At 45.7% G+C, this 22,984-nt stretch overlaps 3 protein-coding genes across 3 annotated transcripts in view; 2 read left to right on the top strand and 1 right to left on the bottom strand.

Annotated features, from left to right (window-relative positions):
• The first annotated feature begins 5,649 nt into the window (after positions 1–5,649).
• On the top strand, positions 5,650–6,389 carry LOC6599566 (peptidyl-prolyl cis-trans isomerase-like 1). The gene is made up of 2 exons (XM_002024637.2): positions 5,650–5,778; positions 5,853–6,389. Exons 1-2 carry the CDS (start codon positions 5,699–5,701, stop codon positions 6,298–6,300), a joined length of 528 nt encoding a protein of 175 aa, XP_002024673.1. The 5' UTR covers positions 5,650–5,698; the 3' UTR covers positions 6,301–6,389.
• On the bottom strand, positions 6,329–7,466 carry LOC6599567 (BLOC-1-related complex subunit 6). The gene is made up of 3 exons (XM_026993754.1): positions 7,046–7,466; positions 6,529–6,985; positions 6,329–6,458 (listed from the first exon to the last, which is right to left on the bottom strand). The coding sequence occupies exons 1-3, from the start codon at positions 7,392–7,394 to the stop codon at positions 6,413–6,415; spliced, it is 852 nt and encodes a 283-aa protein (XP_026849555.1). The 5' UTR covers positions 7,395–7,466; the 3' UTR covers positions 6,329–6,412.
• A 1,266-nt stretch (positions 7,467–8,732) lies between these two features.
• The window catches only part of LOC6599571 (serine-rich adhesin for platelets), a 139,175-nt gene continuing 124,923 nt past the window's right edge, over positions 8,733–22,984 (top strand). The window contains exon 1 of the mRNA XM_026993751.1: positions 8,733–9,537. The gene's annotated coding sequence lies outside the window, so the exon portion shown is untranslated. The remainder of the gene's footprint in view (positions 9,538–22,984) is intronic.

Below are 22,984 nucleotides of genomic sequence, written 5' to 3'. Positions count from 1 at the left end.
TTTTAATTTAACCACAAATGTCACGGCAAAATTATTAATGGCTGCACAAAATGTAAATATTGACATAGTGGTTAAATCATTTTATTTTAAAATTAGAATTTATTTTAGAGTTAAGAACCTTAACAAAAAAATATGCATGCAAAGTCAGAAGCAACGTTTGCTTGCAAATTCAAAATTGTTAAAAATAAAACTATAAAAAAAACTTCAAGTCTTTGTATTATAGTAGGAAATTTTAAACCCCACGGGCCTGTTAAGGGTTAATCAACATCGACATATGCCGTCTCACTTACACTCACTATACTATATGCATTTCACTCGCACTTATTGCTAGCATACGTTAAGGGACTGACTTTTGCCGACGAGATCACCTTGTATAATTACATCATGGTCTCTTTTGCGCCTGCGTCGGCAGAACTCTTTTTCTTTCTTCGCTTTGCATTAGTGTTGTGCTGCTCATGAGTGAGTGAATAAAAAAGAGTTGTTCACTTAAGTGAGCAACTGAACATGTTCCTTCCAAGCTGTTCTTTTTTGCTCACTTGTTCTTTGTTGTTCACTTGTTCATTTTTGCTCACTTGTTCTTTGTTGTTCACTTGTTCATTTTTGTTCACTTGTTCTCTACTCACTTTTTGCGCAATTTTGCTCCTCAAAGGGCATTTTGCGATCTGGCAGCTGTTGCTCATATTTGCGTTTACTTCACACTTTTTGTATTACCGGCAAAGCTGTTTGCTCTTTCAAAAGTTCAAAATGTCGCTAATTCGAAAGTATAGTGAAATTTGGAACCATCTGTACATGAATAGTGAACAACTGAGTGAGCAAGTCATCAACTGAGCAAGTGACTCACTTACTAAAAAAGAACAAGTGAACATGTTCACCAAAATGAGCAATGTTTACCCAACACTACTTTGCATTTGCTATTTGCAATCGACTAATTGTGCGCAAACGAAGTGAAATTAATTGCTGTGATTAATTTTATTATCAGGTAAGTGCAGTAATAACTGGGCCGCGCAGTCGTAACCTCAGTCGCCGTCGGCTGAATCATTGCCTTGCTAATTCGGTTCTTGGAAATGCTCGACCCTTCCAATACCCTGCACTCATAAAATAATCATTTTGATTGCGATTCCGAGCCGGAACCAATGAAACTTACGTTATAAGACCCAAATCCAACCGTTCCTTTGCGTTCATCCATTTTAAAAATCATATCATACAAACAACGAATTTGTGCAACTGACAAGCATTTTCTATAGATTTTTAATACGCTTCACATAAGTATGTATGTTACATTTCCTTTTCTAACAATACCAGAACATATTAGAAATGTTACACAATGAAATGAATGAATTCACCTTCTGTACCATTTTCCTGTTGTCCCCCCTTCAGACAATTGCAAAAAATGTTTTCCATTACATTTTGGGTATTATTTACGCATCAAATTTTATGACAAATACTTGAAAAAAGCCCACCCCACAAAACGGATTATATGTGCAATTGGAAATTAAATTAGAGTGAGTTCCTTATGGAGCAATTTCGAATCGTTCTCGTGGCAGGAAAATTGCGTTCTAATCGAAGCGAATGAGCAGGCAACCGCCGCAACTGCATCTCCTTCCTATAGCAGCCATTAAAATGCATCCCTCAAGTGTTTTCTTCTTCTCTTTCGTGAATCGAATTACAACAAAGCGAACAAAAACGAGAAGGAACGCTGTGAGAGGCGGCAAGGGCCGCGGCTCTATCTCAAACAGAGCTCTTCCACAATACGTACGTATTTTGTAAATAATTATACGAAAGCGTCGTAATACCTCCGGCTTTTGGCACCGCAAAAGGAAGGATTTTTTGCACTCCGTTTATCATTTTTCCACTTAATGACTTATTCCATTCGAAATTTAAAATATTTGATCTGTTTCTATTTTTCCGATACATGTCTGTCTCTTTTCGTGCCTCTCAAAAAACACCAGCCGTTATTTTTTACAGCTTCGGCCGTTACTTCTCGAAGCAAAAAAGCGCCAGCGGCGTCGACGTCGACGCAGAAACAAGGCAGAATTCAGCTCGCAGTGACTGAGGTCGCGACCGCGCTGTTGTCAGCCGTCGGCCGACTTATATATGCATCTCTTTTACTCTTACACATGAATGCTTCGTCTCAAAAGGAGAGAGAGAGAAAGAGTGATGGGCGCTAGAGATGGGCAGGCACTGAAATTGTTTGACAAGACCCAAAACGGCACGAAAATGCACGCACGGTCCAGCACGAAATTTTTGATTATTTGAAAAAAACCTTTGTTAATATTAAACTCCAACAATGAATTCCAATTGCTTTCAAAAACGACCCACAATCGGCTATGGACTATGTGATCTTTTAGTTAATTTTTAAGGAAAATCTGTTCGTCTATTTTCATAAGCTAAAAGCTAAAAATAAAAGCGAACGCGGGGGAGTATTCTGGAAGAGCCCAGCGACACTTCTCATATGATACGATCTCCAATATATATAGAGATAATAATAATATCCACTTTTCTTAGAGAAAAAAAAACAATAAACACCTTCATGGATGGCCTAAATACTTACATCTCCTCCTGCTCCTCACAGTAGCCACACCCCCTCGTTCATACCTTCTGGAAACCGCTCCCACTCTTCCCCTCATGGAGAGGAGGGAGAGTTTGATGCATTGATGCTTCAGAGAGTCTGTTAATCCATTAGATGCATTGCATATTTCATTTGACATTTACGTATGATAGCACGAGAGCGTTAGAGCTGCTCGGGGACGCTTTTAAGCCGAGTACGAGAGATTGCGAGACGAAAGAATTCCGCTGCATGCGCATATGCGGTACCAAATGATCTTTGTTTAAAATATTTAAGCTGCTTGACCCGACAGGGGCAGTTAACGTACCTAATTCTATTGAGCTCTTAACGAAAACAATTTCACTCTTGGGCCTCCGCCTAATTGGTTTTTTTCAAGATATAAGGTCGGAGGAATTTTGGAGCGGCAGACTGGGAGCATTCTCCAGAGAGAATCGCAGCATTAAGAATTTAGCTTTTTGTTGAAGCGGGAGCGGCTGGCGGCTGAGAGCCGGAAAGCGGTAGCGGTGGTTCAGAGCCAGAAAGAGGTATGGGGCAAATTAAATTAGGTGGTTAAGGTCGGAGGAATTTTGAACAAATGAGTCGCAGACCGCACGTTGCCCCCATTTTATAGGCTGCGGACACGCGAAATTGAAGCAGCGCAGCGCTGCTGCAGACTCATGCGCAGGCGCAGCAGGCTCTCTGCCCGCTTTTCATTGGTTCTGCTCACCATGCCTTTGTACATGAATGCATGTGTATGTGTCTGGGCCTGGGTAAAACTGGCGATGACAGCAGTGCCTAGGGATGGACTTTTTCGGGAAAAAATAAGTGTATAGATACTTAGCCCAAATAGATATTCAATCACAGTAAGCGATCTGCGCGGCAAGTTCCGCTGGGCTCTGACTGGCACACCCATACAAAACAAGGAACTAGATATATGTATATGCGCTTTTGAAGTTCCTGCGCTGTTCACCATTCGACGATCTGAACACGTGGAAGAAGCGAATCGATAACAAAAGTTCTCATGAGTGAGTGAATAAAAAAGAGTTGTTCACTTAAGTGAGCAACTGAACATGTTCCTTCCAAGCTGTTCTTTTTTGCTCACTTGTTCTTTGTTGTTCAGTTGTTCATTTTTGTTCACTTGTTCTCTACTCACTTTTTGCGACATTTTGCTCCTCAAAGGGCATTTTGCGATCTGGCAGCTGTTGCTCATATTTGCGTTTACTTCACACTTTTTGTATTAAAAATTCAAAATGTCGCTAATTCGAAAGTATAGTGAAATTTGGAACCATCTGTACATGAATAGTGAACAACTGAGTGAGCAAGTCATCAACTGAGCAAGTGACTCACTTACTAAAAAAGAACAAGTGAACATGTTCACCAAAATGAGCAATGTTTACCCAACACTACTTTGCATTTGCTATTTGCAATCGACTAATTGTGCGCAAACGAAGTGAAATTAATTGCTGTGATTAATTTTATTATCAGTTAAGTGCAGTGTTTAAATAATTAATAATATGTGTTGTGAAACAAAAGGCAGAGTTGGAACACGGCATCCTGACCCAATGCATCATACAGGCCACCGGCGAACGGAGGTTCAACGGACAGGTGATGAGCAACCTGCTTTTGAAGATGAACTCGAAGCTGAACGGTATTAATCCAACGCTGAAGAGAGAATTTCGACCGCTTCGTGTCCTACAATAGCCGCCTCCGCAACTCCAATGAAAATTGTATATATATATGCATATGGTATAAATCTAAATATATACCTATAGGGGCAATATGTTTAAGCACAAAGAAGTACCATTAAAGAATACTTATAATTTAATTTATGAATTTTAGCAAAACGGAATAAAAGGCGAATTAATGAATTAGGTACCATTTGGAAATGGATAGCAGGCAGCCCTGATCACGACGACTTTTTGAAAATACAGAATAAAGTAAATTAATCAATTGAAAATAATAATAAACAATTTATAATAAATTACAAAGTTGTCAATGAAATTGAATTTCTCTCAAATTCATTAAAAAATGTCATCTTCAATGAAGAAACGATTCTGAGAAAGCACGAAACATTTAAGAATGGCGGCAGTTAACGTACCCAATTCTATTGAGCTCTCATACGAGTTGTAAGCAATCTTTGGCTTTCTAAGACGAAAACAATTTCAATCTTGGGCCTCCGCCTAATTGGTTTTTTTCAAGACATAAGGTCGGAGGAATTTTGGAGCGGCAGACTGGGAGCATTCTCCAGAGAGAATCGCAGCAGTAAGAATTTTAGCTTTTTGTTGAAGCGGGAGCGGCTGGCGGCTGAGAGCCGGAAAGCGGTAGCGGTGGTTCAGAGCCAGAAAGAGGTATGGGGCAAATTAAATTAGGTGGATAAGGTCGGAGGAATTTTGAACAAATGAGTCGCAGACCGCACGTTGCCCCCATTTTATAGGCTGCGGACACGCGAAATTGAAGCAGCGCAGCGCTGCTGCAGACTCATGCGCAGACGCAGCAGGCTCTCTGCCCGCTTTTCATTGGTTCTGCTCACCATTCCTTTGTATATGTATGCATGTGTATGTGTATGTGTCTGGGCCTGGGTAAATCTGGCGATGACAGCAGTGCCTAGGGATGGACTTTTTCGGGAAAAAATAAGTGTATAGATACTTAGCCCAAATAGATAATTATTGTAATGTGAAGTCATGATTTAAATATATGATGTATTTTAACATGTGTTGTTTATCCGCTCATTATATTCGTATAGTCTATATGAGAAAACTCATGCCAGCAATTCTGAAGCCTATACATGCAGCATAAAAAAACATAATATCACATATTTTGTTGGGTATTGCACGACTCATACAACTGCGCTGCTGGGTTCCTGTGACGCGCCGTGTCATGAACGGAACGTGACGCCCCCAGAGGCGAATGCATAAAACCCCGGAGCCGAAAACCCTGGGGCTGCTTACGAAAGTTCGTTGGATGACATATGCATTTAAATATTTTTGGAACATTGTGACCAATGTTGCCCCCAAGATTTATTTTGGTTTTGGTATTTTTATTTTTTTCGGTATTATTGCATTTTTGGCATTTCTGCATAAAACGGTCACCGGCTACACTGCAACTTGTAAACAAATTCGCGAATTTCGTTTAAAAACACAAAAAATCCCGAAAATGTTGGCCCTGCCTGATCCCGCTGCTGGAACCATACCCGACAAGGCGTGGCAGCCACATTTTGTGACCCTTGAAACGAGGCAAGTCCCGGCTAAAAAATTTCAGTGTAAAAATATAATAATTTCCTTTGCGTTTTTCCCGCTTTTTCGAACAGCATGGGCGAAATTACTGTAGAACTGTACTGGAAGCATGCCCCCAATACGTGCCGCAACTTTGCAGAGCTCTCTCGCCGGGGATACTACAACAATGTGGTTTTCCATCGCATCATTCGCGATTTCATGATTCAGGGCGGCGATCCCACGGGTACTGGACGCGGCGGCACCTCCATCTATGGCGCGGAATTCGGAGACGAGCTCCATGGCGACCTCAAGCACACGGGCGCTGGGATCCTATCGATGGCGAACAGCGGCCCAGATACGAATGGATCGCAGTTTTTCATCACATTGGCGCCCACGCAGTGGCTGGATGGAAAGCACACGATCTTCGGCAGGGTCTACACGGGCATGGAGGTGGTGAAGCGCATCGGAATGGTGGAGACGGACAAGAACGACAGGCCGGTGGATCCATTGAGGATCGTCAAGGCAAAGGTCGAGAAGCTCTGATAGTCGGATGCTCCCAAAAGGACAGTTCTTTGTTTTTGTAATGTTACTTTATGATTGGAATGGAATGTAATGACTAGAAAACACACAAATCCATGTTCGTTTTGCTTCGATCCTACATAATGCTGTCCAGCGTGTCCACCAGTCGCTTGATCTCCCTGCTGAAGGGACGAAAAGGAAGAGGCGTTGTAGGACATACAACCTTTAACGGTCTTCAGACGGACGACTCACATTCTTTGGCCCAATCGCTCTGTGGGCTTCATCGACTTGGTGATCTCCTCCGTTTTGGCCAGCAGCTGGTACTGGCATTTGATGTTCGCATCCAGCGTATCCGTCAGCTTGTTCACCGCATTCTTGTGCACCTCCACATTGTCGGCCGTGATCGAGGAGATCGAGTGCAGCAGATTGCCCAGGTTCTCTAGCAGATTGTCCACCGAGGTGGCCAGATACTGGGCCTCCAGCTCAATGTCGCTGAGCACGTTGCCATCCACCTCTGGGATATTCCGCGACTGGAGAAAGCGGCGCGTGAGGATACCTTCCCCTCCACCAGGGCCCATCGATGTGGAGGGCGTCGTATGCTCCGAGGAATAGTCCAAAGGCGTGCCAGCGCCAGCCCCCTCACGCAGCTTTTCTTCCAGATTGTGGGCCACGAAATGTCGCATTTCCCCGGACTCCACATACGGAGCATCTGCTTGGGGCGGTGAATCTATAGAAAACGTTGCTAAAGGAGATTAAGATTATCACTCACTGGTCTCCGACTTGCCCCGCATCTGGAGGGGCTCCCCGGAGCTGTCTTTGGAATTGCTGTCGTCATCGTCGCCCTCCGGCTGATCTTCCTCCTCGCCAGAGTCCAGATTCACGTAGCTGTCGTCCCCATCCTGGCCGGGAAGGCTGTTCGTATTAGCCGCCGTTGGGGTGATGTCCTGCAGCACGTGATCGGGTACTGCCCCCGGATATTGCGCCAGAAAGGGGATCTCTGTGTAGGATGAGGCGGGTGTGTCACTGCTCGTCCGCTGCGTGTGCTCCCCCTGCTCGTTCTCCTCCTCAGTGTAGCCATAGCGCGGGCGGATGGGTATGTCCTGGCTGCGGTGTGTCATGGTGCTTGTCCCAGGGGTCTGCCAGATGCAAAAGGTTGAAACAAAGAAATAGCGAAGACTTTTCGGAATAAAAACAAACTATTCGGCAGAGTGTGACCAGAGTCGGCGATGGCGAAAACGCAGCTGCATGCGGAATTGCGCCAATTTGAATATTGCGCAAACGAAAGTATCGCCGGAGTATCTATATCTGCCTTCTTGTTACATTGGATTCGTTTGCTCGGGTTGCACTTCCCGCTTGTGCACTAATATGTGCATGTCTATACAGATGAGGCCAAAATCGTATGTTTAACCATAGTTTTTATTATTTTTTGTTTTAGTTAACAATCACATTTAACAACAATTTCAAAATAAAACGCCGATAACTTCCGCTTATTGCACAAAAGTACCGATATTTTTTTCAACTATTACCCTGCGGATCGGTAATGCTCGTATGACACTACTCTTGAGCACCTCCATTCCAGTTTGGATGTTTAGTCGATCTGGTGTCATCGGAGGCGGCAGATATATACTCTTTGGTATATTTTGACGTCAATATTGAGTTGAGTTTACGGTATAACTTTCATCATTCATCAACCAATTTAATTTTCTTTGTCACTTGTCACGCATTTGGCTTCCAACAATATCTCTTTGGCGCGCACATCTCGTACCCAGTCGATAGTATCGATAGCCGGTTCATGTGACGTGCTATCTGTTTTTGGGACTTGCTCTATTTTCCGTGGTGGGATATCCTCTCGTCGAGGATTTTTGTTTTCGACCAATGAAAACTGATATCTTCCTTAAAAAAAATCGTTATCCGCAAAAATTTTTTTTTTTTTTTTACCTTTTTCGCTAAAACCTTTTTTAGGCAAAATCCAATTAAAGCAAGTATTTAAAATAAAAGAGTCAAGTAGAACACAGGTTCATTAATTGGATAAAGTTATGTGGGCATGGCTAAATGTTCTATCTAGCTAATAATATTCAACGGAACATCAAAATTGAGCAATATAGTTTCCAATCCTTGACGGAGAATTATTAACCCATTGTAAGCCAAGAGGGTGTTTCAATATTCTACCGAAAATAATGAAAACTGAATCATTTTAGCGCAGTTTAGATGAAAGATATCGTGGCTATTTTCTATGTAAAGAAGAAGGATAGGATGGATCTACAAGAATAACTTGCAAGCAGTATTACTTTCCGTCATTTACCCCAAGTCGTTGAATTGTTTAAAAAGAGGGGCTTAAGAGGGCAAAGCTCGTTTTTGTCATCGGTATATCAACAATCTCACATCCCTAGCCGACTGTAAATTTTTTTGAATTTTTGTTGCGCGAGGTTCGCGTCGCGCACGTTTCCCAAAGGCCATACGAAAATTGTAATTATTAAATGGCACATGTGTTTCCACCTGCGGAAGAGTTAATAATATTGCACCACCACCAAACGCCAGGCCGTAGGCGGCCAAAGTCGTGTTAAATGTATTTCGCGCGTTTTTGCCGCTAGCGCTTGAACGCCGCGTGCCGCACAGAATCCTGTTATATGTTTTTCGAATTTAACAAACAATTTTTTTTGTATGTGTACGTAATTGTGTGTGAGAGAGAAATAACACAAATGTTTCAATGTTATTGAAGCAAAAGTAAAGGAACCTAACGCAAATTTTACCTGTGTCCGCGTATACATGTACATGTTCATAAGTGTGCGCAAGTGTTGGCGTCGCTAATAAAAAGTGCATGTGAATAGAGAGATAAAGCAAGAGAAAGAAGAGTGCCACCGAAGTCAGCAAGGCAGATGGAAAATAGTTAATAAAATCCAACAAATAATTGGCAAATAAATATCCTTTCAAAGAGTGGAAAAACCATCCCCGAAGATAACGAAAACGCACACTCGCACACGCACACGCACACACACAGCCGAAAGAAGCAGCAGAAGAAGAAGAGAAGCAAAAACGAAGCCGACTGCAGTGCGTTGCACACTTGTGTGAGTGAGAAGGCGACAAATTGTGTCTGTTTCTTTGTCAGTGTATTGGTGGATGTGGAAGTGAAGCAAAAAGCAACAAAAAAAAGAGTGCTTTTTGCAAATATTGTATTTGCCGCCGGGGTACAAATTCCAATTGGAATACGAATAATTCTCCCCAACAGCCCCGCTGCGCCTGCGTGCCGTCGGATCGAAAAATGTAAGTTTTTTAATGGTCCATAAATTATGCTAGAAGTGCTATAAGCTTTTATGGTGGATCGCAAAAAAAAGAACAAAAAAGAAGAGAACTTTTTCTAAACTCTCCAAAAAGGAGAATGTTTCTTGCCAATGTGTGTGTTCTTGGTTTCCTCTTTGGCTGTTGTTCCTCTTTTGTGCATTTGGCTTTGCTTTGATTACCCTTTAAGGGGGACGCTATGACGATTTTCGCCACTCGGAGGGAAGGCAGCGAAGACCAAGATCAGCATTAACAGAAAAGAGGTGTTGCGGCATATAAATCCGAATCTCATATGTACATATATTAATTTTTACGATTTTCCAATGAAACTCCCATATCCATATTCTGCGATCGCTCCATAGGGTATCAAACACTTCGACCCAGACTCCCTTTCGGGGTTCTTTCTTCTATTTTGTTTGTGGCTCGCGGGCGCAACTCTTGTGTTCTTGACTTCTTTACCAGTTACGCTTATTCGCTCGCTTTGTGCTGTGCTTCTTTGTCTGGGCATTAACCATTCTCTCTCTCTCTCTCTCTCGCTCTCGCTCTGTCTTCTTCTGCTGACTTCTTTCTTGGTTTCTTTGGTTTTAAGTGCACGAGCAACAGCAGAAGCAAGAGAGTAATGTGTGATGCAGTCGGCAGAAGCAACGGCAAGTGTGTGTTAGAGGGAGTGCGCAAGATCGTTACATTTCTTGATTCTCCCACTCCCTCTGGCGCTCTGGCAATCTGCCGCTCTGCCGCTCTGTGCCCGGCCCCCCTTTCTAGTGCTTTCCTCCTTGCCATCTACATTTCAATTTCATTTCTTTTGCTTTTGATTTCGTGTTGGTATTTGTGTGCTTTTGCTATCTACCGTTATGTTTCGATTGCGATTTCGTAATAAATTTGCTGTGGGAGACGGACCGCCGACTGCGATAATATTTCGCTCGCTCTCATACTCTCTTTGCTGTGCGTTCGTTTACGTGTGTGTGTGTGTGTGTGTGTGCATATGCGTGGGTTGCGCTATTGATGGCTTTGGCAGTGCGAGTGCCAGTGCCGAGTGCGAGTGGGAGAGGGAGAAAGCATGTGACTGGAAAGAGTGTGACATAATTGCCCAAAGGATTTGTTATTGCTTTTCTCCCACTTCATTCATGGATTCCCCTCTCTACACTTTTCATAAACAGAATTTGAACAAGTGTTTCTCTCCGTCTTTCAAGTGCTGTTAGGGATTTGTACTGCATTCCACTTGAGGAGAGACAGAGAGCGAGGGAGTACCGTTCCAATTCCCACAGGCGACACTTGAGCACAAGATATGTTAAGCAGAGGGTAAGGAAGTGCTGAAGAGGCTACTGGCCGAGTGCCAGGATCCCCTCTACCTCGTCGGAAAAACATACCATGCCACATCCCCTCTGCTTCTGCTGCTGCTGCTCCTCTCCCCTGCACTCATCTTATTTATTGATTTCCATGCATTTTTCTCCCCCTTTTATGCGGAACTTGCTCTCACCCAATGGCGCACTGTGCCTCCCACTCCCACTGCCACTCGCGAGTGACCTGCTGACCCCAACAGACAAACGTTTTCCCCCATTTCCCAGCCACCCCCCGTCCCGCTGCCTCCCTCTGCCCCCTCTTCTCTGTGCGCCTTTGGGGCGGGGTTAAGGCGATGCCTTGGAGCAGATTAAATGCGCGCGTCTTAATGCGATTTGCATTCGTCGTATATTTCCTTTTCCCCTCCACCTCTCCCCCTCCACCTACTGCCCACATTCCGTGGCTCGTTTGGGGTCAGGCGCCTGGGAAATCTAATTGAGGAAATTCATATTATTTTTCATGCGGCCGCTCTTTTGCTCTTTCGTTTTGGCTGCATTTCATTTTCCCTTGCCACCCGACCCCGGCACCGACCCCAAAGTGTTTCTTCTCTCTCTCTCTCTCTCTCTCTCTCCCCGCTCACGTGCCGGGGGCATCACCGCCCGACCCGCCGACCCGCCTGGGTCTGTGCCCCGTTCCAGGGTCCAATCCATGTCCATATGCGTGGATAATCCGCAGGCAGCTCTTATACACCCACCCGCTCTTCTACGGCTCTTTCTCTTCCTCTTCCCGTACTCCCTTTTGGCCGCCTCCTCCTTCTTGGCTTTTAAGATAAGCGTGTTAATGGCTCATTAGCGGTGGGGGCGGATCTTTTGGCCATAGTTTAAAGCCAAATTGCCTAACCGAAACGAAAATTAACGAGTTTTAGCGCGCGAACCACCCCGCTACCCCCCACCCCCCCGCGTCCCCCATAGAAATATCAAAAATCATCCAAGAGGAAGTCGAACATGTACTAAAATGATTATTGAAATCTTTTCCACTTCGATTAATGGACGAATAATGAAAGAGCACCGAACCTCCTAACTGTTTTCTGTTTTCTGTTTTTTTTTGGTGAAAATTAAGGTCAGAAAAACAGAATTCGATTCCAATAATCACTTGGAGTGTGTTTTTCTTTTCGTTTTTGTGCTTTTTGGGCCGATAAATGGGAGCATGGGATAAGAGGGAAAACTTTTGTCAGATCATCTCGAAGAATTTCCTGCTTTTGAATGATTCTCCAAAAAAAAAGGGAGAAATCATTGAATTCTTTGGATTATTTTCGAATGATTTCGGTTTATCGATGGAAAGCTTTTTCCAAGGGAAAGCAGATGTAAGGATAAACAGGAAGATGGCAATTATCAATCTCCCCTCTCTCTCCCTCTCCCTCTCTCTCTGTCTGTGTCGCTTCCCCTCTCCATGGCCACAACTCACCCTTTTGGGATTATTTGGGGTGTTTATTCTAGTTCTTCCTTTCATCCCTCTGACTCTGCCGTGGCCCTGCAACTGTTATACTGCCTGGCCCACTGTTATAATTTGCCTTTTGTGTGCCTTCTGTGCCGTATAACACATTCGAATAGCCAGCATGAGATCACCACCCCCCCCAACCGCCATCTCTTCCTGCTCCCCCTCCTCCTCCCCCTCCATCAGCGATAGATGGATCTTTTCATTAACTGTTTCATGTCGTAACTCCGTTCCCTCTTCCTCCTCCTCCTCCTCCTCCTCCTCCACGAAACGAATGAAGAACTTTTCACATAAACAAATGCACAAAATTTGAGACTCTCTGAAGATTTCATCAACATTTTATTGCGGAAATGTTTCCCCACTCCTCCACTGTGATCTCTCCACTCGCCACAGCGGAGAGTTCTACACTCGGCTATCTCCCTTCCACTTGTGCTCTCTCCTGCTCTTCCTCTCTCCTGCTCTTCCATCAAGTGCTTGCCATTTCGCAATCCTCGAATCGAAGTGCTGCAATCTGTTCTTCTTTCAGCTATCAAAAACACCTCCCCTCTCCCCTCCTCTCCTCCGTTCCACTCCGTTCTGCTTCCACTCCATTAGACACTTGTTCTTGTTCTCATTTGTGTGCGTGTGTGCGTGTGTCTGTGTGTGTGTGTGCCAATATGTAGATGGGATATGACCCCGTTTTTGATTGTGTTTATAAGAAGAAAACAAAACAGTTTTACACAGAAAGAGCGGTGTGGCGGGGCATTGGGCAGAAAGGGGTGCGGGTGGGAGGGGGGGGGGGGGGGGGGGGGGGGGGCACCACCTGACCTACTGGAAGGTGTAAAATGAAAAGCGAAAAGTGTTGCAGCCCCTCCCCCGCCTTGCAATTGATGTTTCCATTGTTTTTGTAGTTTTTTTTTGCTTTTTTTTTGGGTTGTGGGGAAATCTGTTTCTCTTTTTTTTGAGCTTTTCGTTGATTTCTTGATTGATTTTTTTGCTGTTTTTTTGTTTTTGTTTTGATTGCAGCTAATTATTCAATCTGATTGATGTCGGAATCAATCATTAGTGCATATTTTAATTAATTAATTTTCTTCCCCCTTCCCCCCGCAGCAGTCCAAATATTGAACTCCCCGCCCTCCCCCGCCCCCTCCACCGCCCTCTTTCGATTTGAATTTTTCTTTCATTTTTTTGTAGTTTTAGTTTTTTCCTCCCAAAAGAAAATCTTTATTTTCCCGCCTAACGATGTCCGCATTGTTTGCAGCTCATTAATTTTCCAAAAGGTTTTCTCTCTCCCCCTTTGCCCCCTCCCCTCCCCCCCCCACTCTTGCTCTTTTGATTTTTTATCTGCATTTCCGCATCGGGAGTTTTTCTTTTCGGTGTCTGTTGTTGTTGTTGTTGTTGTTGTTTCTCTCATCTTCTTTTGACGCACACGAAACATGCAACAAACAGTTGCATGTTTTCTGGTGGCAGCAACAGCTGCGAATGGGGGGGGGGGGGGGAGTACGCCCCCACAAATGATGTCCCACAAATCTGTCGAGGAAAATCTCTATTGGCCACTGTGTCAGCGTCAGCGGCAGGGGCAGGGGGGAGGGGCCGAAAAGGCCACTCATTAAAAGGCTGCAAATTATGGATTCCACTCTTCCATGGAACCCCATTTAGAGGACTATCTGTGTGTGTGTGTGTGTGTGTGCTGGTTGTTTTTTTGCATTTCAATTTAACCTTGAAATCTGTATAAAAAAACAATCAGCATTAACATTAAACATTCATTTGGAAACCGGTTCAAAACACACGCTTTTCGTTGTTCGAATAAATAGTTTCGCATATTTTTTTTTTGTCAGCGTCTCTCCGGGCTCCGAGTGGAGTTCCGGAGGAGTGGCCGGTCGGCGGGGGGTGGGGGGATCTAAGCGGCTTAAGATTCTCTAGTTTCTCTCCACTTTGCCACATCTGCCGTCTGCCAGCTCATTAAGACTGGAATTTGGGACTAACATTTAGTAGCATTTAGGGGGAATATTTTTGATTATTTTGGGGACCGCTAACCGCTTCCTGGGGTGGCCAGAGAATCCGAAAGGAATGCTGGATAATTCCTAAAATTTCCCCATGCAATTCTACAATCCTTTAGAAGGGTTCCTTCTGTTTTTCGTGCTCTTGGGTGAAAAAAACCATCGTAAATCGTAAAGCCATCGATAAACTTTGATCCCCCGTTGGCCCTACCCTCGGATAACCCCCCATCACCCCCAGGCCCCCATCCATTCGCACATAATTGTGATTATCTTCAATTCCCCAAAAGGGAGAAGCTCTTCTTTCTCTTTTTCCCTCTCCCTCCCTCCTTGTGCCGCCATAAAAGGGAAATTCCCGACTGTCGGAAAAAGGGAAATGGCATTGAATCAAATGATTTTTACTTGACTTTTGGAGAACTTGAATTGGAGTAAAAACGGGGGGAAAATATGAGGATCAAGGGGTGGATCATGTCCCATCTATTTATAGCACCCCCCCTCTGTGCCCTCTGCGCCCTCTTCGCCTCCTCTTTGCCCTCTCTTTTGTACCCTTCTATTTGCTCTCTCCCCACTTCTGGCGTAATCGTTTCTTCTTCTCGCTTATCGCTTTGTGGTTCATTAAAATCCCAAGACGACGAAGGCGCACAGAGGCTCTGGACAATTAAACGATGGAAGGAAGAGGAGGAGGAGGAGGAGGAGAAGCAGAAAGGAGGAGGAGGTGGATGGATGGATGGATGGATGGTTGAGCAGCGTGCGTACTCCCCTAGCCCCTAGCCCCTTGCCCCTACCACGCCCTCTCTCTCTCTCCCTCTCCCTCTCCCTCTCTAAATTGTGGCAACTTCTTCTTCGTTTCGTTTCGTTTCGTCCATCTTCGAGAGTTGATAATAAAAATTCTTCATGCATGCTCTCCATCATTTCGAGGCGCTTCGTTTCTGTTCTTCTTCTGTTTTTCTGTTTCAATCTATTCATAGAGCTGTTGTATCTTCTGGATGTTGTGGATCTGTGGATGCCACATGATGGAATGGGCATGGGAATGGGGAATGGGGAATGGGCATGGCTTTGGCTTTGGTGGGGGTTTATTTATAGATCGGTGGCACTCGGTACTCGGCAGATGCATTTTGCCTTTGAAACGTATCTGGCAGATACATTTGTACATCTCCACGAGAGATAGTGACAGGAAAAACCAAGATACCCTTAGATACAACTGCAAAAGATACAAAAACAAACAAAATTGAAATTAAAAATAGCAACAAAAAAGTTACCAAAAGTACAGTGGAAGCTCTCCTTTCAAGGATCCTTTTGGGGGCATTACTTGTGCCCCACTCCCCCTCCCTTTCGTAGGCTCCTCCGTACGCTCCGACGAGTCTCCACTGTACAGAGAACTCCGCTAAACGCTTTGCCTATCTCTGGATTTGGCACACGAATCCCCACCGCTGCCTGCGCATCTCGCAGATACTTTTCCTTGCGGCAGGCAGCATTCCTCACGAGTTAATCACCTCAATTAAGTGCCTGACTAACAAAACACACACACACACACACACAGGCACACTCTTGACACTGAACCAAGAATAATCCCATCTTTGATGTGCCCAAAATATTTGCGGGCAAATGTATCTTTCGGATAGATGCAGAAATATCTGCCACCATATATGGGGAGGCCATGGGAGAGAAATCTCTGCTTAAGATAGTTTTTTCTTTTCTTTTTTTTTTGTATGGGAAAACAAGAGAAACTTGGGAAATCCTTGGGAAACGAAAAAAAAAAATTACCTAAGTTTTGTTCTCATGGGGATTTTTGTGCAAAAGATTGGAATGGAAAGAAGATTTGGTAAGGAATGATAGGTAGATAGATGGATAGATGAGTAGATAGGTAGATGAATGGATAGGTATAAAGATAGATAAATATACAAATAGATAGATATACAGATAGAGAGGTGGATAGATAGATACTCAAATCCCAGACTCGCGCGGTTCCGAGGCAATAAAGCGGTGCCCCTCCCTCCCAACCAACTGAGGGGCGCTGCCGCATGACGCGCGACCTCTCGCGAAAGATAGCTGTTCGACTGATACTTATATAGATACGCAGATAGATAGATACACAGATAGATCGACAGCCAGTTAGATGGAAGTTTGGGAACATAGCTGAAAGGATGGACGGTAGATCCATAGTTTGATGGTTCCAAATATGGCAGGAAATCAGCAAACAGAAGGATATATGTGGACACCTCTCCCATCCTCCCCCCTTTCCTAGCCAAAGCCCTCTCCCCACTAGCGCTATAAAAACGCCCCCCTCTCGCAGGGAATGGAATCCATCCATGGAGTACTGGCAGCCGCTCTCGTATATCCCAGACGACTGTTTACACAGAAATGCACTCACTCCGCTCCTCGGACTGCACTCGTAATTACCCCGAAAGGAACAATTAATAACACCAGCGAAAAGAAACCAAAATCAGTGCTAAGAAAAAGCTGAAGAAACCGAAAATGAGAAAAGTAAAAGTCCCCCCCTCCGCGCGGGGCGAGGCGAGGCGACGCGACGACTGGAGTGACCTTTGAGGAGAGCCGCCACCGCCGCTGCCGCTGAAGCCGCCGCCAGAGGAAAGAAAAACCAGGTCTTGGTCCAAGGAAAAATTTCCGAAATTCCCACACACAAAAACGGACCCAAAGATCGCTTTTGCTGTCAACTGAAGAATTTTCTTTTTATTTATTTTTGTTTTTGTTTTTGTTTTTGTTTTTTTTGTTTGTTAGCCAAGCGAAAGTCGACGGCTGGCAGGCTCTGGCTGGGGCTCTCCCTGCTACCATTTTCAGTGATTTTTCTGTGATTTAATGCGGGTCTGCGGCTTTTCCTTCTCCTCCTCTTCGTCCTCCCCGTCCACCCCGTCGTCCCCGCCAAAGATCCAGATTTGCATATCGCTATGCACTGATCATCGGCCAAATAAAAATTTATGCAATTAAGCAAATCGGATGGCGGATAACGAAAGACGAAGGATCCGTCCACCACCCACCCCCCACCTCCCACCACCCCTCAAAAAACAAACGGGTGCCTGCCGATCGCCTCCTTCTTCTCACACCGCCTCGTTCCTCCTTCCTCCTTGCGTCCCCTCCTTCGCTTTGTTTTTCTCTTTCTATTGTTCCTCCCTTTCATGTGTGGAGCGTGGAGCTTGGAGCGTGTGTGCTTATCGGGGAATCATCGCAGTTGTTTGAGCATTCGATAAATGTGCTGCAGGGGGGGCGGCCGGCTGGAGCGGGGGAGGGGCGGTGCTAGAGATGGGAGCGAGTGCTGCACGATGCGGCAGGAAATTGAAAGTTTTCCAATAATCAGATCCTAGAAGGAATTACCAACACACCTGACGATTTTTCATCGTGTTTCTCTGGTAGAAAGTGTATCTTTCACTCTTCTTTCCAGTAAATATTGTATCTTTTACTCTTCTTTCTAGTAAATAGTGTATCTTTAAACCGTAGCCCTAACAAAAAGTGTATTCTTAACCTTTTCGCTGGTAAATGGTGTATCTCTTAGTCATTTCCCTAGTGAAAAGTGTATCTTTTCTCCCTTTCCACACTAAAAAGTGCAGTTTTTATGCATTTATCTAGTAAAAAATGTATCTTTTACTCGATTCTCCACTGAAAATTATATCTTTTATTCATTTATCAAATTAAAAGTGTATCTCCTTCCACAAAAGTGTATCTTTTAGCCATTTCTCTACTAAATCTTTTATCCATTTCTTTGCTTAAAAGTGTATCTTTTATCCATTTCTTTACTAAAAAGTGTATCTGTTAGCCATTTCTCCAGTCAGAAGTGCATCTGTTATCCATTTTTCTAGTAAAAGTGTATCTTTTGTCCATGTCTCCACAAAAAAGTGTATATTTTATCCATATCCCTACTAAAAAGTATCTTTTAGTAATTTCTCTACTGAAAGGTGTATATTTTCCCCACCTGATCCTCATCCCTCACGCTCCCATCTCTAAGTTGAAGCCAGAGACACAGACCCTGTTTACCGTTAACCGCCTTGGACCCACCGCCGTCGCACACGAGGGCGTTACGCTTCGCCGGGCGATAGTCATCGAATAGATCGCTTAGGCTCATAAATTAAATTGGCGGCGCTGCAGCAGCCCCCCCTCCCCGCCCTCTCGGCCGGGCCCAGAGTTGCGAGCAGCATTTGTTAGCCAGCTCTTTTGTCATGTGTGCTGCAGTGGGTGTGGGCGGGGCATGCAGATACACAGATACGCAAATGCACGGATACTCAGATACTCGGATACATTTGTGGGTAAGGTAACGCGGTGTCCATCAATTCTTCACTTCACTTTACTTTCATTTGAATTTCGTTCGCAGGAGACTTAATTTTCACGCTTTTCTCGCTATCTTTTGCTTTTTTTCGGGGTGGGTGGTGGGTGGTGGGCGGTGGGTGTTTGGGCGCTTGTGGATTTATTTATACTTTTTCCTGCAGCCTGTTCCATGTGAAAGTTTCAAAGCTGTTGCTGCTGTGGCTGCTGCTGCTGCATGCCACAAATTGCATAGACGTGCGAATGTTGCAGCGATAGAGTGTCCAATGGCAAGGGGCAGCAGGCCGGTCACCTGTCCCTCGGTTCGACATTCATATTTCATGGCGCATGGCGCATGGGGCATGTGGCAGCGTGCTGCCTCCCCCCCTCCCCCTCCCCGAGGCAGGACAATGAGAGTGAAGTCTCCACTCCATTCGCAGTCCATAAATCCAGCAAATGAGGCAGTCCATCTTGTGGCAGCCTGCCGGACGATGGCCGGAGCGACGATAGTGCTAAGAGGCGAAGGATAATGGGGCAGCTTTCAAGGCCTGTCGAAAGCCATTTAGCCGAAAAGTAAATTGAAATTTTGTGCCCCCAAAAGGGGGGCAGAAGGAGGAGCAGAAATGTAGAGGGACGGAAGGAAATGGAGAGAAGCGTTGGATATTGTTCAAGGCAGAGATTTTCTTTGCTTTTATCGACAAAGATATTCCATCTAATGGTTCTGTCCAGGTCTCTAGCTCTTTCCATTCAGATCTTTGGACACCCCTCGACGAGCCTTCAATCATCCAATCAGTGGCCATAATTCCGTTCGCATGTCCATAAATCTCTCCCCCCCCCCTCCCCCCCAACGGAACTCGGACCCAGACCCAGACCCAGCCCAACCCATTCCGAAAACCCGACAAAACCTCCACTTAACCTCCATTTCCATGCCCGTTTCCATTCCCACAAGAAAAACATAAACATCTATTTCGAGATTTGGCATAAAACATGCGCCAAAAACTTATTAAGACGGAAAAATGTTGACAATTGACGGATTGGCAAGAGGGGGGCAAGGCGGGAAGAGGAGGGGTAGAGAGAGGGGGTAGAGTGGGGTAGAGGGGGGTGCGGGAGCGCTAAAGTCTGTCAGTGGTTCAACAAGCGGTTTCCCCCCTCCGTCCCCCTTGCCATCTCCCCTTCCTGCTTTGGTCTCGTGTTTCGCTGTTTTGCGGTTTATCTGTCCCGCCTCTTCGCCACCCCCCTCCCCCCACACACAAATTGGTGTGTCTCCCCTCCGCCATCCACCATCCGTCGTCAGTCTTTGGGTGTCCCTCCCCCTCCCTGAGCCCCTCCCCCTCTCCAATTGGTTTTGCTGCCATTTTCAGTGACATTAATTTACAGTTTGACAAAACAAAACAAAAAAAAAGGAACAACAAAACTCATTAAAGAAACATATGAAAAGATAAGCAACGAAACGACAGGCAGCGACAGCAAAAGGCAAAAAAAGAACTTCTGGGGAGACTTTTGGGGGCAAATAATTTATGGAGAGGCGTTTTTTTGTATGAAAAAAGGTTAGAAAAGGACAGGGATAAAAGCTTTTTGCCTGAAATGTGCTCAGACCCGGCGAATGATCCATAGTTTGTACCAGAAGATCTACACAGGGTTTTTCCTAAGAAAAAGGAACTGTTCAGGATATGGAAAGGGTGGGAGGAGTTTTTGGAGGGGGGAGGGGGGAGGAAGTCATGTAATTTGATCCGCACTTGATCAGATCTTGAATCGATCATAAATTATCAAGGAAATAAGGCATTGAATGGTTCATGCAAGAAAAGAAAGTTAAAATTCAATCGAAGCGTGAGGAGGGAGAAGGGAGAGAGGGAGCGAGGGAAGGGATAAGCAGGCATCTGGTCAGCTTTCATTCAGAGCCTCTTCTTTTCTTCCCGATTAACCCAAAAGGAAATTGCAGATAAGCACCGACACACACGAACACGAACAAACACGAACACACACGACAGAGGGACAGCGAGACAGCGAGAGGCCCACATTATGCAATGATCTCTGTCCAGCGCTCGCTCTCCCGCTCTCCGCATTCCGTTCTGCCGCTGCCTCTGCCGCTGCCGCGGGCCGGCTCTTTGCATTCCGTTCTGCCTCTGTCGCTGCCGCTGGCCTGCTCTTAGCATTCTCCGTCTCTGTCTGTCTGTGTGTGTGTGTCCAGTGGAAGGAAATGAGGTGAATGCCTTCTTAGCTCTTGGCTGGCGACAAACAAAACAGAAAACAGCAAAACCGAAGGGAAAGAGGAAGAGGAAGCGGAGGAAGAAGAGGGCCTGCCCAAAGTCCATAAGCCATGCGAAATCGATATATTTCAGGGACACCTCATCTCTCTCTCCCCCCCTCTCGCTCTGCTCCCTCTCCTCCACTTTTATTTTGTTTCCTTCTTCTGCCTCCTTCCTTTTCGTTGAAGTGCAATGCGGTTTCCACAATTTTGTGCTCATTCAGGGTGTTGCCAGGGTATGTGCATCGCATGGGGTGCGGCACCAGCTCGCCCTCCCTTCGGGCACCTTTCCCTGCAATGAATGTACCCTGAGAAGGGGAGGGGAGTGTGAGAGAGTGTCCGCTAGAGGGAGGGGGAGAGGCAGGGCAAGAATGCAAAAACTGACAACCCGCGGGGAGAGAGGGAAGAGAGGGAGAGCATGACTAGTTTTCGACTGCCTGCCGTGGCTTTCGGTGGGGTGGTGACTCACCCACAGAACATTTGCCGACGGCTTGCAGTATTTGTTGCCCTCTTCTTTTGCTTTTCCTGCATTTGTTTTTGCTTGCACGTGTGTGTGCGTGTGTGTGTGCGTGTGTGTGCGCTTAAGTGTTCTCTTTCTTGTGGTCTGGTTTTCTGGCCTGCCCCTGTGCTGTGGTCCTTCTCTGACACACGTGGAAGCCACATCAATCCATCGGGCGACACCCTGCCACAGCCAACGGAGCCAACGACTGGGGAATACCCTACAGCAGCAGGAGGAAGGATACCCCCATTCAATCGATGATCCCCAGATCGCCCCCCCCGGCCCATCCATAGACACAAAAAGTAATACTTTCACAGCGGCTCCACCAATGCTCCACAGACATTGGAAAAACTTGTTCTGCCCACCGCTTTTTTTTCCATCTTTTTTTTTGTAGTTATCATCTCTCATCTTTTACCGCCTTTTTCCTCATCGTTGACTTTACCTTTTCTCAAGCTTTTCCACAGAGTCTCTCCTGCCTGCCGCCTGCCGCCTGCCTGCCTGCCCCTTGGGGCACTCAATTATCTGCACTTGTCACACACACAGAAACAATCCAGATGGTGGCTTTTGTGGCCCCGGGATAATGACGATCACTTAGCACATGATCCATTCATCTTTCCATTCCATGCATTCGGATCGGAGATCTCTCGAGGAGAGACAGAGAGAGGGGCAGGGAGAGGCCTGATGATGATTAGCAGGCACTTTCATACGTTCATAAATTCTGAGCTTTATCTCTGATTTAAGACTAGCAAAAAAAAAAAACCAGAAGAAAATTGCGTAACGGAATTTCTTGGCAGGTTTTCTACTCCCCCTTCCCTCTCCCCCTCCCCCCCAGTCCATGAAACGCTAATTGCTGGAGCTGCACATAAAGTGGGAAAATGTTGCAAGCCTCTTCGGCCGTGGGGGAGTGTGCGGTGGGGGTGGCGGGGGGCAAAACAAATTATCGTTAAAATAAATGTACTTTTTTGTGGCTTTTGGCTAATGCAAATATAACCCCCCCACATACCCCTCCCCCCCCCCAAAAAATGTTGCCAAAAAATTGCAATAATTGGGGTTCCCAAAAAGACAAAAACCACGGGGGGAAAGCGATACTCAAACGATCCTCCAGCGATCGCTGCCATAATCCTCCTTCGATCCTCCATCGACTCTCCATCTGCTCCACTGTGGCCCCAAAATCGTATCGAATCGATCGATCGGATGGTCAAGCCCTTAGCCCGAGGCCCGACACTTGTTTTTATGGTGGTGGGGGGAAGGGGAGTGGGGAGGGAGGGGCCTCTGTTTTTGGGAAAGCATCGAATCATTGATTGCATAAGTAGGACAGCAGAAGGCGTGGCCCTGGAATTTGGGTTAACAAAACAGAAAGGAGGGAGAGGAGGGAAGGAGGAGGAAGAGCTGCTGGTGGATCAGGAAGTGATTTATGCGAAGAAGAACTCTTGTTTTTGGGGAGGGGTCGGGGGGGAAGCAGCAAATCTGTGACCCATTTAGGGGCACAAATCAACTCCCACACGTGGGGGAGGAAACAACAAATTCCCTCCGATTCCCGAAACCATTTAAATGTCACGAGAATGTCACACCGCAGCACAGATCGAAGTCGTCTGTGGCGGCGGTGGGAGGCGCCTCCTCCTGTGTTGCCTGTCACGCCCTCGTTGCACCTCCTCCATGCAATGTGGCAGTGCGGCAGTGGCTGTGGAT

Source organism: Drosophila persimilis, unplaced genomic scaffold (genome assembly GCF_003286085.1).
Source record: "Drosophila persimilis strain 14011-0111.01,24,50 unplaced genomic scaffold, DperRS2 tig00000885-arrow-arrow-pilon, whole genome shotgun sequence".
NCBI classification, from domain to species: domain Eukaryota; kingdom Metazoa; phylum Arthropoda; class Insecta; order Diptera; family Drosophilidae; genus Drosophila; species Drosophila persimilis.
The sequence above is the reverse complement of the archived record's forward strand: the minus strand, read 5'-3'. Positions and strand labels throughout refer to the sequence as shown.

Excerpts from the sequence above, each read along its gene's own strand:
- LOC6599567 (XM_026993754.1), bottom strand. The coding sequence starts at position 7,394 with ATGACACACCGCAGCCAGGACATACCCATCCGCCCGCGCTATGGCTAC. Across the intron at positions 6,986-7,045 it reads GCGGGGCAAGTCGGAGACCA|ATGCTCCGTATGTGGAGTCC; the intron begins GTGAGTGATAAT and ends CGCCCCAAGCAG. Across the intron at positions 6,459-6,528 it reads GAGCGATTGGGCCAAAGAAT|CAGGGAGATCAAGCGACTGG; the intron begins GTGAGTCGTCCG and ends TCGTCCCTTCAG.
- LOC6599566 (XM_002024637.2), top strand. The coding sequence starts at position 5,699 with ATGTTGGCCCTGCCTGATCCCGCTGCTGGAACCATACCCGACAAGGCG. Across the intron at positions 5,779-5,852 it reads TTTGTGACCCTTGAAACGAG|CATGGGCGAAATTACTGTAG; the intron begins GCAAGTCCCGGC and ends TTTTTCGAACAG.